The 23017-nt window shown below is 41.8% G+C and overlaps 1 protein-coding gene across 3 annotated transcripts in view; it reads left to right on the top strand.

The window, feature by feature from the left end:
- Positions 1-4693, top strand: part of dusp8a (dual specificity phosphatase 8a) — a 45334-nt gene extending 40641 nt beyond the window's left edge. For all 3 annotated transcript variants that reach the window (XM_077568266.1, XM_077568267.1, XM_077568268.1), the window contains 2 exons: positions 633-756; positions 1780-4693. In XM_077568266.1, coding sequence (XP_077424392.1) covers positions 633-756; positions 1780-2950 — 1295 coding nt within the window. In that variant the 3' untranslated portion in view covers positions 2951-4693. The remainder of the gene's footprint in view (positions 1-632; positions 757-1779) is intronic.
- Positions 4694-23017: the final 18324 nt, after the last annotated feature.

Here is a 23017-nt window from a genome sequence, read left to right as displayed (position 1 = left end):
CTAATGTCACCTCGTAGGACGACCGCGCCGTTGTAATTGCCGCCAATACAGACACAAATAATAATAATAATAATAATACATTTAATTTGTAATGCACTTAAAATTAAAAAATATATATCTCAAAGTGCTACAGGGAAAAGTAAAGCAAATTACAATAAATAAATTAAAAAAAAAATTGTTAATAGGCCTTTTAAAAAAGAAAGGTCTTGAGGCCTTTTTTCTAAAAAACGTCCATACTCTGTGGCCAAACGGACTCAATGCATCCCCTGATAGGACCCCTTAGCTGTCCAACAGCATGCCTAATGTAAAACACACAAACAGAGCACTAAACTACAGTCATCAGCAAAACGGTCAGTGACGGCCTGACGGGCCTTCCATCAGTAATCAGACGCAATTCCCACCTCTGGCTAAAAAATCCTATCCTACACATACCATTGTCACCGCTAATAAAGGTTCACAGTATCGCAAAGAATAGCGTCAGGTACAAAACTTCCGTTCAAAAGCCCTTCTGTCCTCTTCCAGGAAATGTCAGGGTTTTTTTTCAATAGAGGCTGATTGTCACTCGACTTTGTGCTGCTGCTATTGTGTGCATTTGTGTGGCCTGAGCCCAACCTGTTCATTTCCTCCCACAGACAAAGCCAAGGTGTCAAACTGCAGAGTCATTGTGCATTGCTTGGCTGGAATCTCGCGTTCGGCGACCATCGCTATCGCATACATCATGAAGACAATGGGCCTGTCGTCAGATGATGCCTACAGGTAGGCTTGCTCCGCCCACCCAGCCGAGCTAAGGTGACAGGCACATTAAATGGCAAAAGGCAACTGACTTTTGTAGGAAATGTGCCGACTGTGATTATGTGTGGCCGCTGCCTGGGGTTATGTAGAAAAAGGCCTTTTCTGATATGCAGAGTGCAAAAACACTTGACTTCCAACACTTTATACCCAACAAAAATATAACATGTTTTGTTTTTGCTCCCATTTTTTTATGAGATGAACTCCATGATCTAAAACTTCTTCCACATACACAATATCACCATTTCTCTCAAATGTTATTGGAAAACCAGATTAAATCTGTGATTGTGAGCACTTCTCCTTTGCCAAGATAATCCATGCCACCTCACAGGTGTTCCATGTCAAGATGCTGATTAGACACCAGGTGTCCCTTATACTGCCCACAATAAAAGGCCACTCTGAAACGTGCAGTTTTGTTTTATTTATGGGGGATGTGAGGAAATCTGGGGACAGAGAAAACCAGTCAGTACTGACCAAATTTCTGAATCCTTTCTGAATCAGCATCTTGATATGGCACACCTGTGAGGTGGGATGGATTATCCCGGCAAAGGAGAAGTGCTCACGATCACAGATTTAGAGTGGTTTGAGAGAAATAGTGATATTGTGTATGTGGAAGAAGTTTTAGATCAGGGGTAGGGCACCCTGGTCCTCAAGAGCCACTGTCCTGCCTTTCTTCCATGTCTCCCTCCACCGACACAGCTGATTTGACAAACAGGATCGTTATCAGGCTTCTACAGAGCTTGCTGATGAGCTGGTAATATGAGTCAGCTGTGTTGGAGAAGGGAGACATGGAAAACAGGCGGGACAGCGGCTCTTGAGGACCAGGGTTCCCTAACCCCTGTTTTAGATCTTTGAGTTCATCAAACAAAAAGTATGGGTTTATATTTATGTTGAGTATAGTTTTTATGAGGTCCTTATGACTTCTGAAAAATAGTCACACCAAGGCCCTATTTGTCTTCTAATACAATCAACCTCTTTTGCATCCGACAGGTTTGTAAAGGACCGAAGACCCTCCATATCCCCCAACTTTAACTTCCTGGGCCAGCTGCTGGAGTTTGAGAAAGGCTTAAGACTACTCCAAGCGTTGACTTCAAGCGCTGATGACAAGATAATGGAAGGCCACTCAAAGCAAAATTCTGAGCTTAACGGTGTTGACACGTGTTTCGAGATGAACGGTCACCATAGTAACTATGACTCATCTGCGGTCGAGCCACCCGAGCCCAAGGTACCGTCACCCATTTCCCTCCAGCAAGGCTTCAACGGCTTGCACCTCTCAGCAGAGAGGATCATGGACACAAATCGTCTGAAACGCTCCTTCTCCCTGGACATTAAATCTGTGTACTCCCCTAACAGTCCACACTCTGCTACGGTGGCCCCGACACACTCTGAAGACGTCCCCAAGCTGTGCAAACTGGACAGCCCGGAAACAGGCACATCCAACGGCGTCTGCTCTCAGTCTCCCATCCTGGACAGTCCCTGCTCCTCTGACTCCCCCTTCCCCTCACCCGGCAGCGCGGGAAGCGTCGGAGGTTTGGGGCACGGGGGAAGCGAGGGGGTCCATCGGCCTGGGTCTTCGGTATCCAGACCCAGAAGGAAAGCCAAGCATAACTCCGGCAGTTCGCCAATCCATTTCCAACAACTTCCGCCACAGTCCCTCAACCTGTCCCTCGACAAGGATGAGAACTTGAAGGGATCCCTGCTTCTGGCGCTGCCCTCTCTGCCCTCTATGGGATGCGGGGCCATGTGGACCAAACACAGAGACTCCGTCCAGGCCACCACCCCTGTTACGCCCGTGACCCCCACCACCGATGCCCCGTGGCCCTTCGGCGCCGAGGTGGGGGGCGAAATGGAACTCGGCGGCGGAGGCGACGGCAAAGGAACCGAGTCGTCGGTGAGGTTCGGGAGCAGCTCGGCATACGTGGCCTTCGGTTGCAGCGAAAGCGTGCGGTTACGAGACAAACCTCCGAAGGAGAAGCCCCGAGAAAAACGGGACGAGCGAGCCAACAGCAGCAGTTCGGCCAGCGAGAAGCAGTTTAAGCGCCGTAGCTGTCAGATGGAATTCGAGGAGGGCATCTCGGAGACGCGGTCTCGAGAAGAACTGGGCAAGATCGGGAAACAGTCGAGTTTCTCCGGGAGTCTTGAGATCATTGAGGTATCCTGACAGATAATAGACATTGACGTCACCGGAGGCAGAAAGAGACCTCTTTAGAAGGACTGTTTATGACAAAAGTTTTGGACAGAGACATTGCGCTGCTTACCTGACAACCTTCTGAACTCTCTTGAGGCAGTGTCGGTACTGACCTCCTGCGGTCAAAAGGGCCCAGTGCCTGTGTTATGTTGCATCCTCATCATGTAGAAATAGCTTGGTTTGGACATGGAGTTTGGACTCCAACTGCCTGCCCGTGGTCAAGTGTAGAGTAGTTCCGATGGGTTACACAAGTCGTGATCTGACCAAAAGCGTCCACCACTTGGGTGTCCAACAGCCTCAAAACCTCATACGCTCTTGTCCAGTTCAGTCCGATTGCAACATCATCCACGTGAGCGGAGGCACTCGGAGCACAAATCGCGCACAGACGGCACTCGGATCGCCTGAAAGCAACCAAAACAATGACAGGGACCTCAGCTCACCCCAGCTTCCCCCAGTGACCCGAAAGCACAGTGACGGCTGTGGGACTGAGGTTTCAGCTCGCGGGCCGTCCTGCCATTGCTCCCTGTCACCACTTGTGGTCACCACTGAGCATGCATCATCAAAGGCTGGCAACAGAAAGACAAATAACTATATATATACAATATGAATATACTGTATATGTATAGTGACTCAAATTGACTTTTAATTTATTGTTCATTCTGGTAATGAGATATAATATAATGTTTTGTGGATTGATTTCTTTTTTTTGTTGAATTATTATTTGCTGTATGCTATTTATGAACACATACAAATACATGCATTCATCGGATTCAAGCAAGCAATATGAGCTGTTCCTTCTTTGGGGAGGGTGACGTATGACTTGGAAATGCACTTTTCTGCTTTCTGGTAACCAAGTTCTATTGTGGGACAGCGCAGTCAAAGCTAGTGACATCTTAAAGGAACAGCAGCAGAAGTCTGTGAATATGGCTTTAACACATGAGCATTTTTGTGCATGACATCGGGGATGCGTAACAACAACTTTATGCAACATACGCACACTTTTTGATAAACCAGTCACCCTTTCAAAGTCAGTTCCGATGTTTCCCACCAAAGCTGAACCTAACACACACACACACCCTACACTGTATGCACTTATTTTTCACACACACACACACACAGACATTATCTTTTGCTTTCCTTCTCAGGGGATCTTTCAGTGAGCCAAGCCCAGCACATCAGCACAAAACATGAAAATCTCTGACAGTTATCGCTCTTATTTCCTCTCATGCTTTGATTAAAAACAACAGTTTAAAAAAAAAATGAAAACGTTCTCCTGGTGCGAGATGCTTATTTATTCATCGTGTAAAACTTGTTGTCTTTTGATGACCCATGACTAGCATTTAACCTTGTGCTGCTACAACTTCTGATAGATTCCTTTTGTTTGCCCGAGGCTCAATCAAGCTCCTAAATCCCTACTCCATGTTGTTTTTAAAATTATTGTTAGCATTATTTATATGTAACAAATATGATGCAGCCTGTCCCATTTTCTAAATCTCTTATTGAATTATTGTTATTATTGCTATTATTGGTATTGTTATTATTAAGTTGTTGTAAATAGCAACACATGGAAGAACACTGATGAGTTTTTAAAGGAAAATCCTGATACCTAGGCTGCTTGATGCTAAAAAAAAAAAAATACCTCAGGTTATATTGAAAGGCTTTTCCTTCCCCTGTACATGTTTTGTGAAAATGAGACAAAATACAGACATGACAAAATACAAACTCTCCTCTGCTTCTTCTTTCCATTTCTGTTTGCAAAGGGGAATTCCAATGATACATTTCCACACCACACGACATGATGACATCTGGAGCGCGAGAGTCGTGCTATTGATTTTGTGTTTTACAAACTCCACTCTGACCACAAACAACATCATTGATTTTCTCTCTCTCCCTGTGATAATGGTAATGTCACATGTTGTTGTATCTTGATGGTAGATTATTAAATAGCGTTATCTAAAAATGATACATTCACACAGAGTTTTCAATAGAGGTTAAGCCAGGACAGTTTAGTTTTGTGTATGTGTGTATATATATATATATATATCTATATCAATAAGAATAGGTGAGAATATTTTAAAATAAATAAAAGTTAGTTCCCATAAAAAATGTAAGTAATTTTCGTGTAATCGTTCACTGTCAAGCTGACACAGTTATGATGATAGCTTTAAAAATAATAATAATCACATTTAATTGACAGCCTATATGAGAGTAAAAAGAAAATGCACTGTTAAAAGTTAAACAAAAATAACATCTTTAATGTGTGTACTCTGATGAGTGACAAGACGCAGTGATGAATGTGCGATTTAAATTTTCCATTGGAAAGTTATTTTCTACTATGGTACTTTTTCTCAATTCCAGTAAAACCTCTGCCAATTTACAACTTACCATCTGCAAACTTACCTGTACCCACATTTTTTCCCCCTGTAGAACATAGCTAAAACTATTGCCCATTTTTGTGCTTTCTGTAATGCCCTAAAATGGTGCCCAGTCAGAGGAGTTGCTAGCATCAATAGCCGGCCATCTTAACAACAACATGGTGGAACATTCCAGTAGAGATCTGACAGGCAGGTGAGGCTCCTTGCAGGTTGACGCCGGAGAAAGCAGGGTGATAAACTTTTCACAAGAATGCAAAAAGTCTGGATTACTATTTGCAACTGATTACCAGCTGCTAGCTTGTAGCTGCTCAGTCACAGTAAGTACCTAGCATCACGCGCTAAAAATAGTTTGCACTTTTCAGTATGTGTATCGAGAGCATCTACTGAATGATTTGTTTATTTCTGTTTTATACATGGTACAGAAAAAGACAAAACAAAGATAATTTCCCCCCCAAATAAAGCAATAAATAAAGGGAAAAGGAATAGGCTGAAGCACCAGGCTCATTGTCTATCCTTTACTATCCCATGAATCACCTAGAATTCCAAAGTCAAAATGGCGGTGAAATGACGCATTGTTCTTTGGACCCTGGTAATTTGATTTGTCAGGATTATTTTAATTTCAAAATATCATTTGACTACTATAATAATCTGCAGTTTGTATCACGGTCACATGCATAAGCGATGCAATACGCCATTTGTTTTCACCGTATAAAGGAAGCTTTTGCATTGGGAAATGCACGGATGTTCGGATTTGTCAAAACAGCAAAAACAAATACACTTGCATCATAATTCCTCAATGTTCCTACATTTGATCAGTGACACTATAAGCATGAATTATTTTACATTTTAAATCTAGCGTAGATATAAAATCTACAGTCCTTAGAAACAGCAAATTTGTGTTGGTGCTGAGGGCGCTATAGAATGGATTGTTTTACCGTCAGTAACCTACCTTAAGTGTATTGAATGTCTAATTAAGGTGCTATTGAATCGGTATGTTATTATTGTACACATTAGAAAGAAGCCATTAAGGAGTGTCGGGACAGAGGCGCCTCTGATGAACATCGCTGACTTGTTCCCTTGTGTCACTCTGACTCATTGTCTGGTTAGCATTACGCTACTTCCTCTTTTTAAGTCCCAATGCATCCAAGCTTTTTAAGACTACACCCCACTGTCCTTGCACTCAACCTTCTTCCTCATTCCTACTGTCAATGGGAAGTTTTGGTGTTTGCCCCCCGTTGTCTGTCAGGTGATGTGTGAACAGTAGTCGCCTCCAAGGGATGAGTGGATGGAACGAGGTCGGGCATGTTTGAGGTCACAGTGAGAGCCATTTGGCCCGTACCCGCCATTTTGTTGCATCCTCTGACAAAGGCCATTTGGGTTTCATGATGTCATGGTGGAATGTCAGCTCACACAATCAAATATCATGTGCAAGCAAAGCTCCGTAGTGGCGGAACAGCTTGTGGGTACAATGTTGCTTTAATGAGGCATTCAGGGGACACGCTGAGGTAATGGACTTATCGGCATCTCCAGCTGAGACCCACTATTTTTCTGTGTGTGCGTGTTTGTGTACATGTGTGTGACAGTGAAGTGGCTTCTTTCTCCACCCCTGATGGGAAATCCCCATAATGGGACCACGAGACCGCCATCCACAGTAATGGAATACGTGAACACCACAGTATGTTTATCTAGCTACAGTATCTGTCTACGTTTGTGGTCAGTCAACGTTTACTCTGTCATGATCTGTTTTTGTTGACTAGATTTTCATTTTGTCATGTTTTCCTTCTGTGTCTTTTTTAATTATATTGTTCGTTTTTTGTTTTCACTTGTTCTCGTCAACCCAGTAGCTTGTGTCAACCAATCAGCTCCCTTCAGCCACACGTCTGGTGTACCTTAGTGTTGTGTCGTTCACGTACTTTTTGTTCAAAAAGAACAAATCTTTTCAGTGAAGGTGAGTGAACGGATCACTTCCTGAAGTTTATTTACTCTGCCTTCTTCATTTTGGAAAAAGGTCTTTGTCTTGTCCTGCTCGTTAAGTTTTTGTTTCCCGGTCGCTTGTGTCAACCAAACAGCTCCCTCCCGCCACTGGCGTCTTGTCCAGGTGTACCTCGTAGTCAGTTCGATTGTATTTAGTTCCCTGGTTTAATTTTGTCTTTGTTCATTGTTTCTGTTGTTGTCGCCGTTGATCACGTTTCCCCGAGTTGTGTCTTGTTTCTTTGTATTTTCTTCCCAGTTTTGGTTTCTTACTTTGAATCTTGTTTTGGTGGATTTTGTTATTTTTTTTATTTGGATTCCTCCACACAGCTTGGTTTTCTTTTTTTGTAAAGAAGTACTTTTTGAGACTCATGCATTTGTACCTTGCCTCTTTGCTTATCTGCACAGACTATGGATTGTCCATTAATATGAATTGTTGATTTGTCTATAATACCCTAAGATTAACTGGTGACCAGTCCACCCCAGCCTCTCTGCTGAGCTCAGTTGGTAACCTGCGACCCCAATGAGGATGAGTTGTAAGGAAAATGTTTGGATTGGATTTAATTGTCCTTTTTCCTAGGCGGAATGATTATTCTCAATCAAAATTATACATACGGGCTCAAATATGTACATGCAATCACCAAACTAATTTCATAAGTTTGATAGAATGTTTGTTTTTTTTAACTTGACAAGGCCAAGCTCTATTAACTGTGACTGCAGCTTAGTTTCTCTTTTCCAGCATGGAAAAGGATTTCTTTGACAGCACTCCATGGATCGACTGGTACACCAGACAGAAAAGTTCAAAGTACTCGAGGCAGCTCGGAGAATTTACGCACGTTGAGAAAGTCTTAAAAACAATAGCAGATATCAAGATCAGCTGTTCAAAAAATTGTTTGAAAATAGTACTGTATGAAAAAAAAAAGAGGAGTTTTTTTTTCTTCAATAAATCATTAAACCAAATGTAACATAAGATAGCAATTTTAAAAATGAATACATACATTTTAATTAACCAATGTTTAGAAAATGAATGTTAAACAAATATTTCAGAACTCTTATGGGACGAAAATGCTGTGGACTGTAGCTGTGCAATACTTTGCCCAGCCTTGCCAAACCAATGAGTCTCCATTAATCACTCATTTCTATGTAGAGTATTGTGGCTGTTTGTGTGCAGCACATGTTGTGTCAAATTCCCTCCACATGTCTATTGTTTTTGCTTCCATGTTGATAGCATATGCACTGCTGTGTACTTTAAGCCCAATGCACAGTAAATGTAGCGAAGACGGATCTTTTCGATGGTGGACGGATGATGTGTGGCTGATTCGCGTGCTCCCGGACGTGTGCGTGCATGCGTGAATGTTGCCGCTCACATCAGCCGATGATGGCTACCAGACGCGGCCATGCCGAGGGGCGGTCTGACGCCTTCCTAGCAGGCCTCCTGCATGGAAACACTTAAAGAGTGTTACGTCAGCGGGGCACCAGCACTCTTTTCCACTTGCACACATGTACACTTAACATATTTTCACCCACTTTCTCTTCTTCTATGTATCTTTCACGTGTGCTGCTCTGAAGTGTCGTCAGCACGCTACTGCACACTTTTCCATGCGTCACTAGAGGATGACTCCAAATAACATTTTTGGCACTGTTTACACACGGAAGACTCTTGTCCTTATATAAACCTGAAGCAGGCAGCCTGGAAGTACTTCTCTGACTGTCTGGTCAGCCCCCCTTCAATTGAACCTCCTCCTCTTTCATTCCCATTAGCCTCTCACGCAAGTGGAAGCAGTCAGGGTTTCCCTCACTATAGAATAGCGCCACAAAAATATTTTCAAAGGGCAGTACAGTGGCGAGCGTTCGCCTCACATTTCTGAGATTCAGGTTTTCGAAACCCACCTCTGGTCTTTCTGTGTGGATCTGCAGTTGAGAAGCATTAAGTTAGTTGAGGTTTTATATATATATATATATATATATATATATATTGTATTAGATAAAGATATTTGTTCACTTTTATATTATTTAACATAAAAAAATATTGAAAGTTTAAAACAAATGTCAAATATGTGATTAATTTGTGACTAATCACGAGTTCACTATGGAAATCATGGGAATAAATAAGGTTAAAAAAAAAAATCAATTGACAGCCCTAGTTTTAAGGTTTGAATATAAACATGAATTCTTACTTGAAGACCTTGTCCTGGTAGATCTCGATGTCAAGCTGGGCCTGGGTTGCCTGTTGCTCCTGCCTAGGCTAACATAAAAAAATAAAATAAAATAAAGAATTTAAATAGTTAATACTTGACAAAATACGTGACGAACTGGTGAGTGGTGAAATTAATGTTTTCATATAAACTAAATGATGGACTAACTCATTATAGCCATAGGTACGTGACAAACAAACATGTTGTTTTTTTAATCAGCAAGGCCATTAATGTCACTGAAAATAACTTTAAAAGGAAGCACACTGTTTAAATATTGCCAATATGTTAACATTTAAAGACGTTAGGTCATTTTGAAGACTTCAGAAAGTGGGAATCAACCCTGCGTCTACAGACCAAGTTAACTAACTTAGCAACTTCGTCTGTATGTCTTCAAATACTTAAAAATTAGGTGTCAGATAAAGCAAGCTTGCTTTCAACACTTTTTGGGTGGTGAAAGATTTGTAGTGCTTGCCAACAAACATGGAAAAATACTGAAAACCATCAAGTCGAAAACTAAGCAAGAGGGGGAAATTCCACTATAAGTCATATCTAAAAATAGACGCAGATAACATTTTTTTTAAACAGCCAGAGTGCATTTTCTCAGAGAAGCTTAGACAAACGCTATGTAACAAAATCACATCAAAATGCCATCAACAGTAATGGCGGGAACAAGTCAATTGCCACATTACGCAGACCTAGAAATTATTATTCAAACAGATTAACTTACACTTCGCAGTTCCTCAGGTAGCACTTAAGGTCCGTGATCCTGCGTCCCCGAGGCTCTTCTAGCACAAAGTTACTGGCGTTATCATCAAATGTCATACTGGCATCAGTTCTGCTCTATGTATGGACCAAGCTCCTCCGTCTTCTTTTTAGTCTTCTCTTCTTCTTCTTCGGCAGCGTGCCAGCGACGGCGTCTTCTTCTTCTTCATTGTCTTTTTCTTCTTCTAGTTTTGTGGCTGATTTACAGCTCTTTGATGCATAGACCGCCACCTACTGTACAGGCAGCACAAAGGTTCCATACATTCAACTGTATACAGTCACTGCAATCAATGCAATTCAATGTAATGGAAGCAAGCAACCCCGCTGCTAGCTAGCAACCGTCGTACCCGACGGATTGCCTACCAATGACGATTACACTAACGTATGAAAACCCACTTCCGTCTTTGCTTTGTCCGCCATTTTTTTTCTCCCTCATTCTTCATTCGCCAGATAAACGTGAGTCCGTCGGACAGTACGTCACTTCCGATGGACAGCCCACCTCTGGTAAATGGACTACTTTTTATACAGCGCTTTATCTACACCATATGGTGCCCAATCGCTTTACAATGCTTCACATTCATACACCAGTGGTCGGCTGCTGCCATGTCCACTGGGAGCAAATCAGGGTTCAGTGTCTTACACAAGAACACTTCGAAATGGTCACCAAGGGTGAGGATCGAACCCACAACCTCGCGGATGGGAGCTGACCACTCTACCGCTGAGCCATGTCGCCTATGTATTGAGACAGTAGCCTGGTTTACATGGAGCCATGTATTCTGATTAGAATTAATCCAAACGGAATGAAAATGCTCCATATGAACTCCTCAATCGGAATGAAAAGGCTGAATCCGAATGGAATTTCATTTGGAATCACAGGGGTGGTATATTCCTTTCGTCAATCCGAACAAGCGTCATATATACACTTCAATCAGAATGGCGAGGCTGCGTGCGGCATGCGCATGCTCTGTGTTGACGTAAATGCGTCATGACCTCATTTCCATCCACTAAAATGGCGGCGTCTCCCCAAGAGCTTGTCTGGGAAGGGAGAACTTGTTTTTTGGTACTTGAAACTTGTTTTTTATCAAAATGTTGCTTCAATAAAAGTGTTAACGCTATTAAAACTACTCTGCTAAATGACGAATGAACTCCATCTTGATAAATCACGTGATCGTTGTCCGTGCGTCCCGACCAGGGCTGATCCAATTAAACGGTGGAGCATATAAAGGTCACAGGTCACAGGTGACCAGAGATCTTCATTCGGAATGATTTCATCGTTACATCGGTATGACTAAAAAGTCTCCATGTAAACCTGGCTAATGACTCATTGCGGAAGTGAAACTTTTTGTCACAGTGTAGGAAAAAAAATATTGATAACAGCAATTTTTCTCTTATTTGCTATCCTCAATCCAAGTCTTACTGTAATTTAGCCTTTTTTTTTCAGTCACCGCCATTATAAAGAGGCCAATTTATTAGATAAAAATTCCATTGCTCAAATATATATTTATTTTGTACTGTAAACACATGTCGTCAAGCTAAAGGACTCCTATCGGGTCTGTGGGAATTCAGATGTAGCTGACAGGTACCAGCTCGCCCCAGCGGAACGCAGCTTCAGTGGTCACTGATGCAAAATCTTGGGCATGGGAAGAGTTTAAGTCCATGGAAAATGACTTCCAGAGGGCTTCGAGGAAATTCTGGTCCACTGTCAAGAGGGGAAAGCAGTGTGTACAGTGTGTACAGTGAATATGGGGCACTGTTGACCTCGACTTGGGACGTCCTGAGTTGGTTGGAAGAATACTTCAAAGACCTCCTCAATTCCACATGCCTTTAAATGCCTTCCATTGAGGAAGCAGAGTCTGCAGACTCTGAGGTGGGCTCTCCTATCTCTGGGGTTGAAGACACTGATGTGGTTAAAAAGCCCCCGGGGTGGAATGAGATCTGCCCGGAGTTCCTAAAGGCTCTGGATGTTGTGGGGCTGTCCTGGTTGTCACGCTTCTACAACATCATGTGTACATCGGAGACAGTGCCTCTGGATTGGCAGGAGGATTTGGAGGGTGTGTTCCAACTATAGAGTGATCACATGCCTCACCCTCCCTCATGATGTCTATTCAGGGGCGCTGGAGAGAAGAGAAGGGTCCATCGGGAAGTCGACTCTCCGGTTCAGGGGAGGCCGTGAAATGATGGATCAGCTCTTCACCCTCGGCAGGGTCCTCGAGGGTGCATGGGAGTTCGCCCAATCAATCTACATGTGTTTTGTGGACTTGGAGAAGGCGTTCAACCATATCCCTCAGAGTTCTGTGGGGGGGTTCTTGGGGAATACAAGGTATCGAACCCCCTAATACAGGCTGTTCGGTCCCTGTACTACCATTGTATAAGTTTGTTCTGCATTACCTGCAGTAGCCTAAGTCATATTTGTTTCCAGTGACAGTTGAACTCTACCAAGGCTGCCGTTTGTCACCGATTCTGTTCATAACATTAACAGACAGAATTTTTACACGGCGCAGAGGCATTGAGGGGGTCTGGTTTGGTGGCCTCAGCATTGCATCCCTGCTTTTTGCAGAGGATTTGGTACCGTTGGCTTCAAGCCGAAACATCTAACTCTCACTGGAGCAGTTCATAGCCAAAGTGGTTGGGATGAAACAAAAGCACCCCCAAATCTGACACCATGGTCCTCAGTCAGAAAAAGGTGGAGTACCCTCTCCGGATCGGGGATGAGATCCTGCACCAAGTGGGGGAATCTAAGTATCTTGAGGTCTTGTTCACAAGTGAGGGGAGGATGGAGAGGGAGGTCAACAGGCGAATCGAGGCAGTGTCAGCTGTGATGTGGACACTGCATTGGTCCGTCGTGGTGAAAGTCGAAAGGCAAAGCTCTCAATTTACTGGTCCATCTGCATTCCTTCCCTCACCTATGGTCACTAGATGTGGGTCTGACTGAAAGAACCAATGCCGGGAGGTAGCCCCGTGGAAGACCCAGGACTCGCTGGAGAGAACTAGGAATGGCTTGGCATTCCCCCCCCCCCCCCACCGCTCCTGGAAATTCTGGATGAAGTAGCTGGGGAGATGGACGTCTGGGCTTCTCTGCTAAAGCAGACTATGCATTAGCAGAATTGGATGGATGGAAACTTACTGTAAACACTGACACATTGTTCGTGATGTTCATTCATCTGTCCATTTTCCATACCACTTTTTCATCATTCTTGACTGTTGCATTGCACTCATTTTGGTGCTGAGCTTAGTGATTAGCATTGCTTCTCCGTCTTCCCGTGCTCTTTCTTCTTGTTTGTTGTGTCGCATCCTTCGATACTTCTCATCGTCCTTTAGTGATAGCTCAGAAAGTGTGCCTTATTTGCTGCTGTGGAGTTGAGGTGTTTAGCCACGCTAGCTATCGAGTCGCAGCTTGTAGCTGATGTGGATCAAGTTAGCTTAGCGCCTAGAATTTCACTGGCAATTCCCGAGCAGCTGGGAAAGAAGGGAGGATGGGCGACTGTTCGATGTGGATCTGTGTTTTCTTTTTTTTTTACCCAACACGACAGGTGGTAGCTCCCCCCAGCTCTGTGGTAAAATGAGCTTGTAGTCATTTTCACACTCCACAGGCAGGTGCACTACATGCATTATGTCATCAACAAGCAATTGCAATTGGTCAGTAGAGTCCAAATCTCTACCGATGGCCAAAATTATACCGCATATACCAAGCACTTCTAGCACATAGGCTACAGATAAATAATCATTCATGCTCACATTCACACCTAATGACAATTCAGAGTCTTGAATGAAACTAACATGCACGTGGAGGACGTTAAACTCCACACAGGAAGGTCGAACCCCAGAACCTGAGAACTGTGACGCCTTTGTTTGAATATCACCGAGACGCTCTGTTTGTGATTTATGACTAAATTTACCTCCTGAAAATATAAAATACGGCAGTTCAAATCACATGACATGAACATTGTTAATTTGTTTCCCTTGTTAAAGCATTTTTAACCCTTCTTGTATTACAACAAGTGTACCAAATGTTTCATACATCATAAATGAATACAGATGCATAGTGTGCAGCAGTTGTGTGCATACATGCGTTTGTGTGTGTAGTGTGTGGCACAGGGAAGAATCCCCCTTTGGCTCGGTTCAGCAGACCCCAGGTAATCCATTTTAAGGCAGTTAGCGTTGTCATGGCCACGTGTGTGTGTGTGCGCGCGTGTGTGTGTGTTTGTGCGTGTGCGTGCTTGTTTCAAGCCGACTGGTAGGGATGTCTAGACTGGCAAATCATGAGAAAAACAAAGAAAGGCTACTCGAGCTCGCGCTGCTGTTTGGAGCCGAAGAGCTAACAGAAAGAGTGCAAGCAGACATTTTCATGAGATGTACATTTGATGTGATTTAGATTGTGCTTACAGAAACAAATACAGAAATGTACTTGCTACTGCCACCTACTGTTTAAAAGAAGGTACATCACTTTACAGGCAGCGTTTCCTAACTTTTATGTAAGATAATATATTTTAGGTTGGAAAAATATCACAACATACCACTAAACAAGAATGTCACAAATGAGTATACAGTATACTGAAATAATAATGATCGAGGTGGTGCTAGGATTGTTTGGGGGCTGGACGGGCATTTAACTGTTCTGCTTTAGATAGAGTAACGTATACAATATTTTCAGCATACATAAATAATAATTTTTGGACCACTTAAGTAAAATTGGATGGTTGGCCACAACCCATGTATGTTTTTAAGGATTCAACTTGGTGATTGACCAAACTCCCAAAAAAATAGGGGGGGCAAGGAAGTCAATTTTATCTGTTATTTGGCCACCTTTAACAAACACTCTTTAAATAACACTCATTAGGAATTACAGCATCAGAGAACCATTAATTTAGTAATAGACAGTGGCATAGAAGTGGGGCGGCATGGTGGGTTAGTGGTTTGTCAACCTGCCTCATTATTGAGAGGCTCCAGGCTTTTGTGGCGTTTTCCCCATTCTAGTTTGATACATGTCCAGATACCGGTTCCTCCCACATTCCAAAAACATACATGTTAGCTTGGTTCATTGAAGACCCTAAAATGTCCATGTATGTTAATTGTTGTTTGTTTATTCACTAAAATGTTAGAAGCACTTCTCATTATGCCGCATTACAGTTCTATAAGTGCTTCTGTCTGTCTTTGTATCTTTCCCTTTATCAGCAAAATCAGCACCGCGTGCCCCGGTCACAGCGCGCACACACCTGGACATGTGCAATTGTGCGTACACTGCTACTTTAGTCAGCAACGTTGCACAGTGCAGTAGGTATCCTATATCTCAGCGTCTGCACCTCCAAAACCACATCCCTCAGGTGAACGTGTCAGTGCTGACACCAGCCCAGATATTTCCTTGTTATTATGCCTGTTTGCACATTCAAAAGCAAAGTAATTTACTGTATAGGCAGCCAAATTTCTTGGACCTTTTTATTTTTGTCCTTTAAATTTCAAAGGACATTCTATCATAGCTCAGATCTTGTTTTTTCATTGTTTGTAGATATATTAAAATATTATTATATTGAGTTCACATAATGTAGGAGGCAAACCCTGCTCCTCTAGGTGTAGATGACCCGTAGATGACATTGTAGAAGTCTTGTCTGCTGATAGACTGCTCGTTCTCATATCATTTGTGACCCTTCAGCCACATGCAAGCTATTTCTGTCAAGTTGCTTCTGGCTGCAAGTGAATCATGTCTGATCTGCTTGAAAGACAAAGCAGGACGCGGGGTGGGAGGGATTAGTCGCCATGGAACATTTACTGCATTAAAACAGCATGTTTTTACTGTTCCGCTTGTTTTTCGCCATTTAATGTGCCAGAGGCGTGATTGCTCTGCTCGCCCTTTTTCAAAAAGCCCTAATAGTTGTCTTCAATGCCTACGCCGTGCATTTTTTTAATGCTTTCCTTTTCCATCCCGTCTGCTTAAAGCCTACACTCTTGTCTGTGTTGCATCAAGAAATTGCTTCTTTCCCGCCACCTCTTCTCCCTAGGATGATTATGCTGGAGCCAGGTACTGCATAGTATGCAGACGTGACTAATGTGGCTAAGGCTGACTCATACGCGCACACATCAGCCGTCAGTGTGGAGCCGGGGTGACACAAGAACACACAACAACCCCATACACAATGTGAAGAATCGACGTGCAACTGGACAGACTCAGCGGTGCCAAACAGTCACGCAAACGGCCATTATGATCGTCATTTGCGTATCGTGTAGTCATTATTATTAGGCTTAATCCATTAGATGAGATCAGACTGCTAACAGTAAATATTACACGAACTGTAGACGTTAATATAAGAGAAATTACGTCCATTTAAATCACCATGCTTTTTCAGTCTATAAAACATCTTGTAATATGAGGCAGTGTGGTAAGGAGTGGTTAGTAATCTCTACCTCACAGTTCTGAGAAACAAAAGTAGATAAAATAAAGCTACTCACCATTTGAAGACACCTAACAGACATAAGAGACTGGAAAGCGGAAGGTGTTTACAGATCTGTTACACTTTGACATTTTATAGGAAAACACACAATTCACTCAATTATCATCGGACAGTACTTGATAGGCAACCAAAAAAAAGTTTTTTGTTTTTTTTTAACGCTTTCGCACCCATAGATGATTACAGTGGACATGACATTTTTGCGTGTCTAAAACAATAAAAATGCACAATTTGGATGATGTCAACACTCTTGGTTCATGATTGGATCCTACCTAACCAATCGCAATCACAAGTTTATTTGCATGATGTTCGTGTTAAAAATGTTAAGTATAAGCTTGGCAAGTTTACAACACGTTACAGCAATACTATCCTGGCCTCCACTACAACAGATAAAAACATGATAACACACACACACACAAAAGTGGTGTTGTTCTTATGTGGGGAAAAAAGTCGAAATCAGTCAAAATAAATATTTTTTTCTTTTTTTTTTACGGGTCTGAGGGGGTTCATTTTCCCAAATATTTGTATTTTATTATGGAAATGTGGGTTTTTAATGGCTTGTGTACAAATAATTTGGTCTTGAGGGTCATACAATTAGTCTCCCATTTCTTGAGAACTGGCACTAAAGAATTGTTTTTAAAAGTGTGCTTTAGTAAGTTTAAGTACGATTTTAACATTTTTGGTGTCTGTGTCGATCTGGAACCTCATGCCACCCTGCAATAAACGGCGGTTTTATTGTTGTATTTTTATTATTATTATTATTATTATTATTATTAAATCTGCGTGTTATGCTGAAAACTGTATCTCAGTAAGAGGTTGCCAACATGGCTTCTGTGGAAACAAGTTAATTAAAACAACAAAGCTTATGTTGGCCTTACACTTTTGCAGAGTAAAACCGACACATTCCCGTAATCTTCTGAGCCATCAAACATGTATTATTCATGCAAGAATTATGTTGGGTGTCTCTGTTTTAATGCCTGCTGATGGCAATTTGATTCACCGCTGCCAGCTATGAATAAATCACATTAGTCACCCCACAGTCGATACCTGCAGCTGCAGAGCTGATCTATAGTTACACGAGCGCTCATGTGAGCGTGCACGTTGGGTGATTTTCACATGCCCCTCTGGCTATGTTGAAGCTGATTGACAAGGGGAAAATAAATATATCTAAATGTAATCTGTAGTGTGTAGATGTGGGTGTCACACTGTCTGATTCAGCGTGGCTAGCAGTCACGCAAAAAATGTGGACGGTTTCAACCATCAAAAATGAAAGCATGACAACTAAGAACTTTGAGCATCATATTTGTGTGAAAGTGTTCTCTTGTCTCTCTCAATTAGTGTGAAATGTTGGAATTAGGAAATTCCAATACTAGATTTGAATTTGCAGCATACAGTGGACCCTCCAAAGTCATAGAGTTTAACCAAAATGTTTGGGGGGTGCCCCAGACATCAAACGCTCATCAGTGCGTGTCTGTTTATTCATCATTATGTGTGACATCCTGCTGGACGGCAGAAAATCTCATGAGACTTGTGTCTCCAGTGTCTTGCCAAAAGACACGTGGACAGCGGGCAGTCAGAGGCAGGATTCTAAATGACCCTTTGATCACAGGACGACCCACACTACAGTGAGCCACAGTCATGTGGGATAATCACGGGAAAACAATTGTAATCTACACAGTAGGTATGTCTCAATTTTCAGCCATACCTATAAAGTGTCAGTCATTATGGTGAATGCTTTGCTCAGCATTGTGAAAACTAACCAAATGATGAGGAGACCATGATCATTATGAATGTGTGATACCACTATCATGTACAGTATACCAATATGAGTACTCAATTCTTGAGTAGTCACTGATATGGATACTGAATATCGATACCACTAGTACATAAAATTCCCAAAAAGTCAACGACAGATCATTTTAAAGAAAGACTTATATAGTCCAGTAAAAAACGGTCGATACTGGTGTTGGCCACTGTCGCGAGTACGATACCTCAAAATAAAGCTGGTATCGGCACGAATATCGATGCCTAGAATTAGTGGTGCAAAGGCTCACAAAAGTAAAAAATATATATATTAGCCATCAAGGACCGTGTGGAATTGGTGTCTAAAGTGGACTTTGCGGTGGAGTAGGGGTCACCACATCAGCCTCACAGTCAGGAAATCCCATTAAAATAAGAGTTCAGACAATTTCGAGACGTTCTCCCTTTCCATTACTTGATAAACAGATTTTTAGTATGTATACCCCATAGTTGAACCGATGCTCATTCCGATATGAACATAAATGAAAATGACACGTTAACATCTTATTTGTATTGGATAAACATTTAAATGATAATCACGGCATATTGTATTGAACTACATTCATAGAATATATACTGCACCCTGCTAGAAATCAACAACCTGACTGTATAACCATGTGAACTGAGCATCTCTTTTTAGCTGCATCAAGTTGGATGTTGTGGAATAGGGAAATATCGACCCCTACACGGCCCATTATTGACGAATGGATGGATTTCAGGAAGTGACCTTGACTTGCTAAAAGGAGCACCTGGCCAGAGGCCGGCTCCATTTCCCACAGTGGGCACATCTGTGGTGACACCCGGCTCTCTGGAAGCAAAATAATAGTTGGTAAACAAAGCTCAGTGGAAGCTTTGTAATTGATCAAGGACACTGAGGCGCGCATAATTTGGTAATAGGAGCAACATGTACCTGTACGCACATTGGAACTGAAGCATCTTTATGGAATTGATCCATCACCATTTTTTCCCCCCTGCATTGTCCAAAAATCTTCAATGTTGAAGGTAATGCATTCATGGACATGGTATACACGTTTAATCACAATAATAATAATAAGAAGAGTTCATGTACAGGACGAATTATGTGTTTGATTTGGTATATCAAGTGCGACATAAATTAGTACAAAATTCTGAACGTGCACCTACCTATATTAATGTGTGGTACATTTCTATTTCTATGAAAACCACTCGGCCATAAATTCAAACGTTGTGAGAGTAAATAAATATGAACCTCATTACCCAGATCACATATTATCCCACACTGCCATCATGTGGCTATACATGGAACCACTCGACATGAGATTATTTCACCACGCCTCTAGTGTCGAACATATTTAAAACCACGCCCCTTTTACATCTGATTGGTGGCCACCAGGACGCTCAAGGCTCAAAGGGCCAATCGTATGACTCTGCCTTGTCAACAAGGCTCTGCTCAGTGCCTAGCTGTTATTTATAGAAGTGTGGGGATAAAGAGGGTTGCTAATGATGACTGCACATCTTATTCATTCTGCTCTGGTCGTGAGATGGTCAGGGGAAAGAAAAACAAATGTGTGCAAATTAAATAATGACGTCATTCACCTTTGGCCATTTTGTTGTGTGATATTCCCTGAGTCACTCCTTCCTGTTATAGGCCTACTGGTTTTGTACTTCAAAGAATACTTTGACACATATGCAATTTCAGTGCTAAGAGTAGAAAGGGGACGTTTGTTTGCGACTCAAAATATAATACTACCTTTTCAGAGCAGCAGGATGTCGATAATAAAAGTCAACAGATTTTCAGATAGAAAAATGAAGGTGAAATTGTCACCTCGGGGGCTCTGTAATGTGATAATATAAGAATAACTATTTTTAAAAGTATGTATTTATTTAACAAGTATGTACATAGCATTAAATGCAAAAGCATGATAAATGCTACTATAACATTTGCATAAATGCAGGCCTCACAGTTGAGAGGTCCCGGGATAAATCTGGGAAGGCTGGCATGTTGTCCCTGTCCTTATGTGGGGTTTCTCCAGGTGCTCCATGTTTCTTCCACATTCCAAACACATGAATGCTAGGTTAGGTTAATTGAAGACTTTCTTCCTTTAGGACGACCACCTTCATCACCTTGTATCACCACTTTACTTTTCAATCCGAAATTCTCTTCTACACAGCCAACAGAAACATACCAAACTCACACCTGAAGATGTCCTTTTATGAACTTTACTCATACAGAAAACACCCAAATGAGTGGGAATTTGATGCCACGCAATTAAGTGGCAAAAATCTCAATTTTCAATTAAGGGATGTGAGTGTGAATTCCTGTTTATTTACTGTATATGTGGCCTGCAATTGACCCGTCGAGGGTTCACACCAAAATTGGATCAGATAGCCTCCAGCTCAATATGATGAGAGGTTGCATCATATACTGCATGCATTTTTTAATGCAGATTTCCTGGCCCAAAATTAAAACGTTGATGGCATTAAAACATCGGAAGCTTACGAATGGTGTGGAGAATTGAGTATTTTAGGATCGCTGTTTGAACTGATGGTGTTCATCTGTCTGAGAGACGTCTAGCAGCTGGATGCACTGTTACTCATGGCAAAGACAGAAAACGTGGTTTATTCTTTTGGAGGCCTGCCTGTATGTGAGCTCATTTATGATCATTTAACACTAAGTTACTGTAAGTGCCTGCCACCTCCACCGCTTCACGCCGAGAGGTCAGTGCACATGGATGCTTTCCAAAGGAGAAATATGGCTTCCAGTGACATTTTTGCTGTGCCTTGTTTGATTGTGATAAATGCCGCAGGAAGCTCACTAAAGACAAAGGCATTAGTGGCTCCATTAGGTATACAGTGTATCATCTTTGTTATTCTATTTTCCCCAAAATGTCATAAGACATTGCAGCTGCAAAAAGAGAATACAATTGCCTGCAAAGGTGTGGCAAAGAATAGGACTTGGAATGCATCACTACGACACAATATGAAATAAACACGCTTTGCTTGACATATAACAGCTCGTTAAACAAAGAACATTTTCAAAAATATATGTACACAATTTTGTATTAGGCATACATTATTACCTCTAAAACTTTCAAACAGCAACTTGATACAGTGGATGCTCTGAAACAGTTTTTCCATAGGACATTGTATTATCATGTGGTCGCTATCATAAAAACGATTTTTATTGTCTCTTTGTGTCCATTGCCTCGGGTCAGTACCACAGTATAAGAGAATAAAACCAACATTACACCTACTGCTGAAATCAAATGCCTTTTAAAGTCAACATGGCTAAATGATTAGATTTGACCTCCGCACTCTGAAAAGAAGCATTATGTAATGCTGATTCAGCCACGTTTTTTTTTTATCATGCAAAACCTTATTGGGCAAATGAAAGTGTGTCAAGCATTCAAATGAAAATTTTGCATCCAAAATGTGTGTGAATGTGAACTCAATTATTGAAACATTTTTTTTCCCTGCAACAATGCTCTGGCCTTCATATGTGAATTTTTCATAGCTTCCCAATGCCTTTCTTTCTTTCTTTCTTTCTTTCTTTCCGTCACTCTAAAAACGTTTGGGTAAAAAATAACCCAACTATGGGGCAAAAATGGACCGATCCTCTACTTGGGTTGATTTGACTCAACTTTGAGTCAAGAAATGGGGCTTTCAGCATAAAACAACTCATAAATATTGGTCAGGTCCTTTACTTGGGTCAAAAAATGGTGTCATTGCGAATAAAACAACCCAGAAAGTTAGGTTTAATTGACCCATAAAGTGGATCGGTCCATTTTTTATCCATAATTGGGTTACTTTTGACCCAAATGTTTTTAGAATGTTAAATCTTTCTTTCTTACATGTTAGGTTAATTGAATACTATTCATTTCCATAGCTGTTGTACATGTTAGTGAATGCTTGTTTGTCTTTCTATTGCATGGCAGCAAGTCCAGTGTAAAACCTGTGTCTTGCTCACGATTCCACTGTGGACATGCAAGCTCTTCTGTAGATCGTTCTTTATCTATGCTGGTTAAGTGCTTCGATAAGGACTTGAGCTTTTGAAACCAGAAACGCCTTTTAACAATTAAGGTTTGCTTGCTTGCCTGCATGCATGTGTGCGGTGTGTGCAACACGAATATATACAGACAGTACGTTACATCAGATTGTAAATTGAGACTCCCCAAATCAATGAATGATGTTGCGAATTTTTGTTTGTCCCATTAGGGGTCGCTGCACAGCGAGTCACTCGCACTTGTGACGGAAGCCACTTAAAACATAAATAAATAAATACAAATATTTATTTACATATTGTCTGGCAATTGAAAAACGCACCGACTACGTGAAAGACAACAGCAAATAGATCAAATGATGATTAGGAAGGCATATTTTGGGGTTCCCAACTGCCCAAGAAGATTAATAGCGAGGTCGTGAACAGGAAACAAATTAATTGATAGCACAATCACGTGACGTCATAGCATCAGCTCATAGCACTTTCAAAGGTCGGTTCGCTCTGACGTCATCCCAAAC

This window comes from Vanacampus margaritifer, chromosome 6, assembly GCF_051991255.1.
Source record: "Vanacampus margaritifer isolate UIUO_Vmar chromosome 6, RoL_Vmar_1.0, whole genome shotgun sequence".
Lineage (NCBI taxonomy): Eukaryota > Metazoa > Chordata > Actinopteri > Syngnathiformes > Syngnathidae > Vanacampus > Vanacampus margaritifer.
This window is presented reverse-complemented; position numbering and strand designations above follow the sequence as displayed.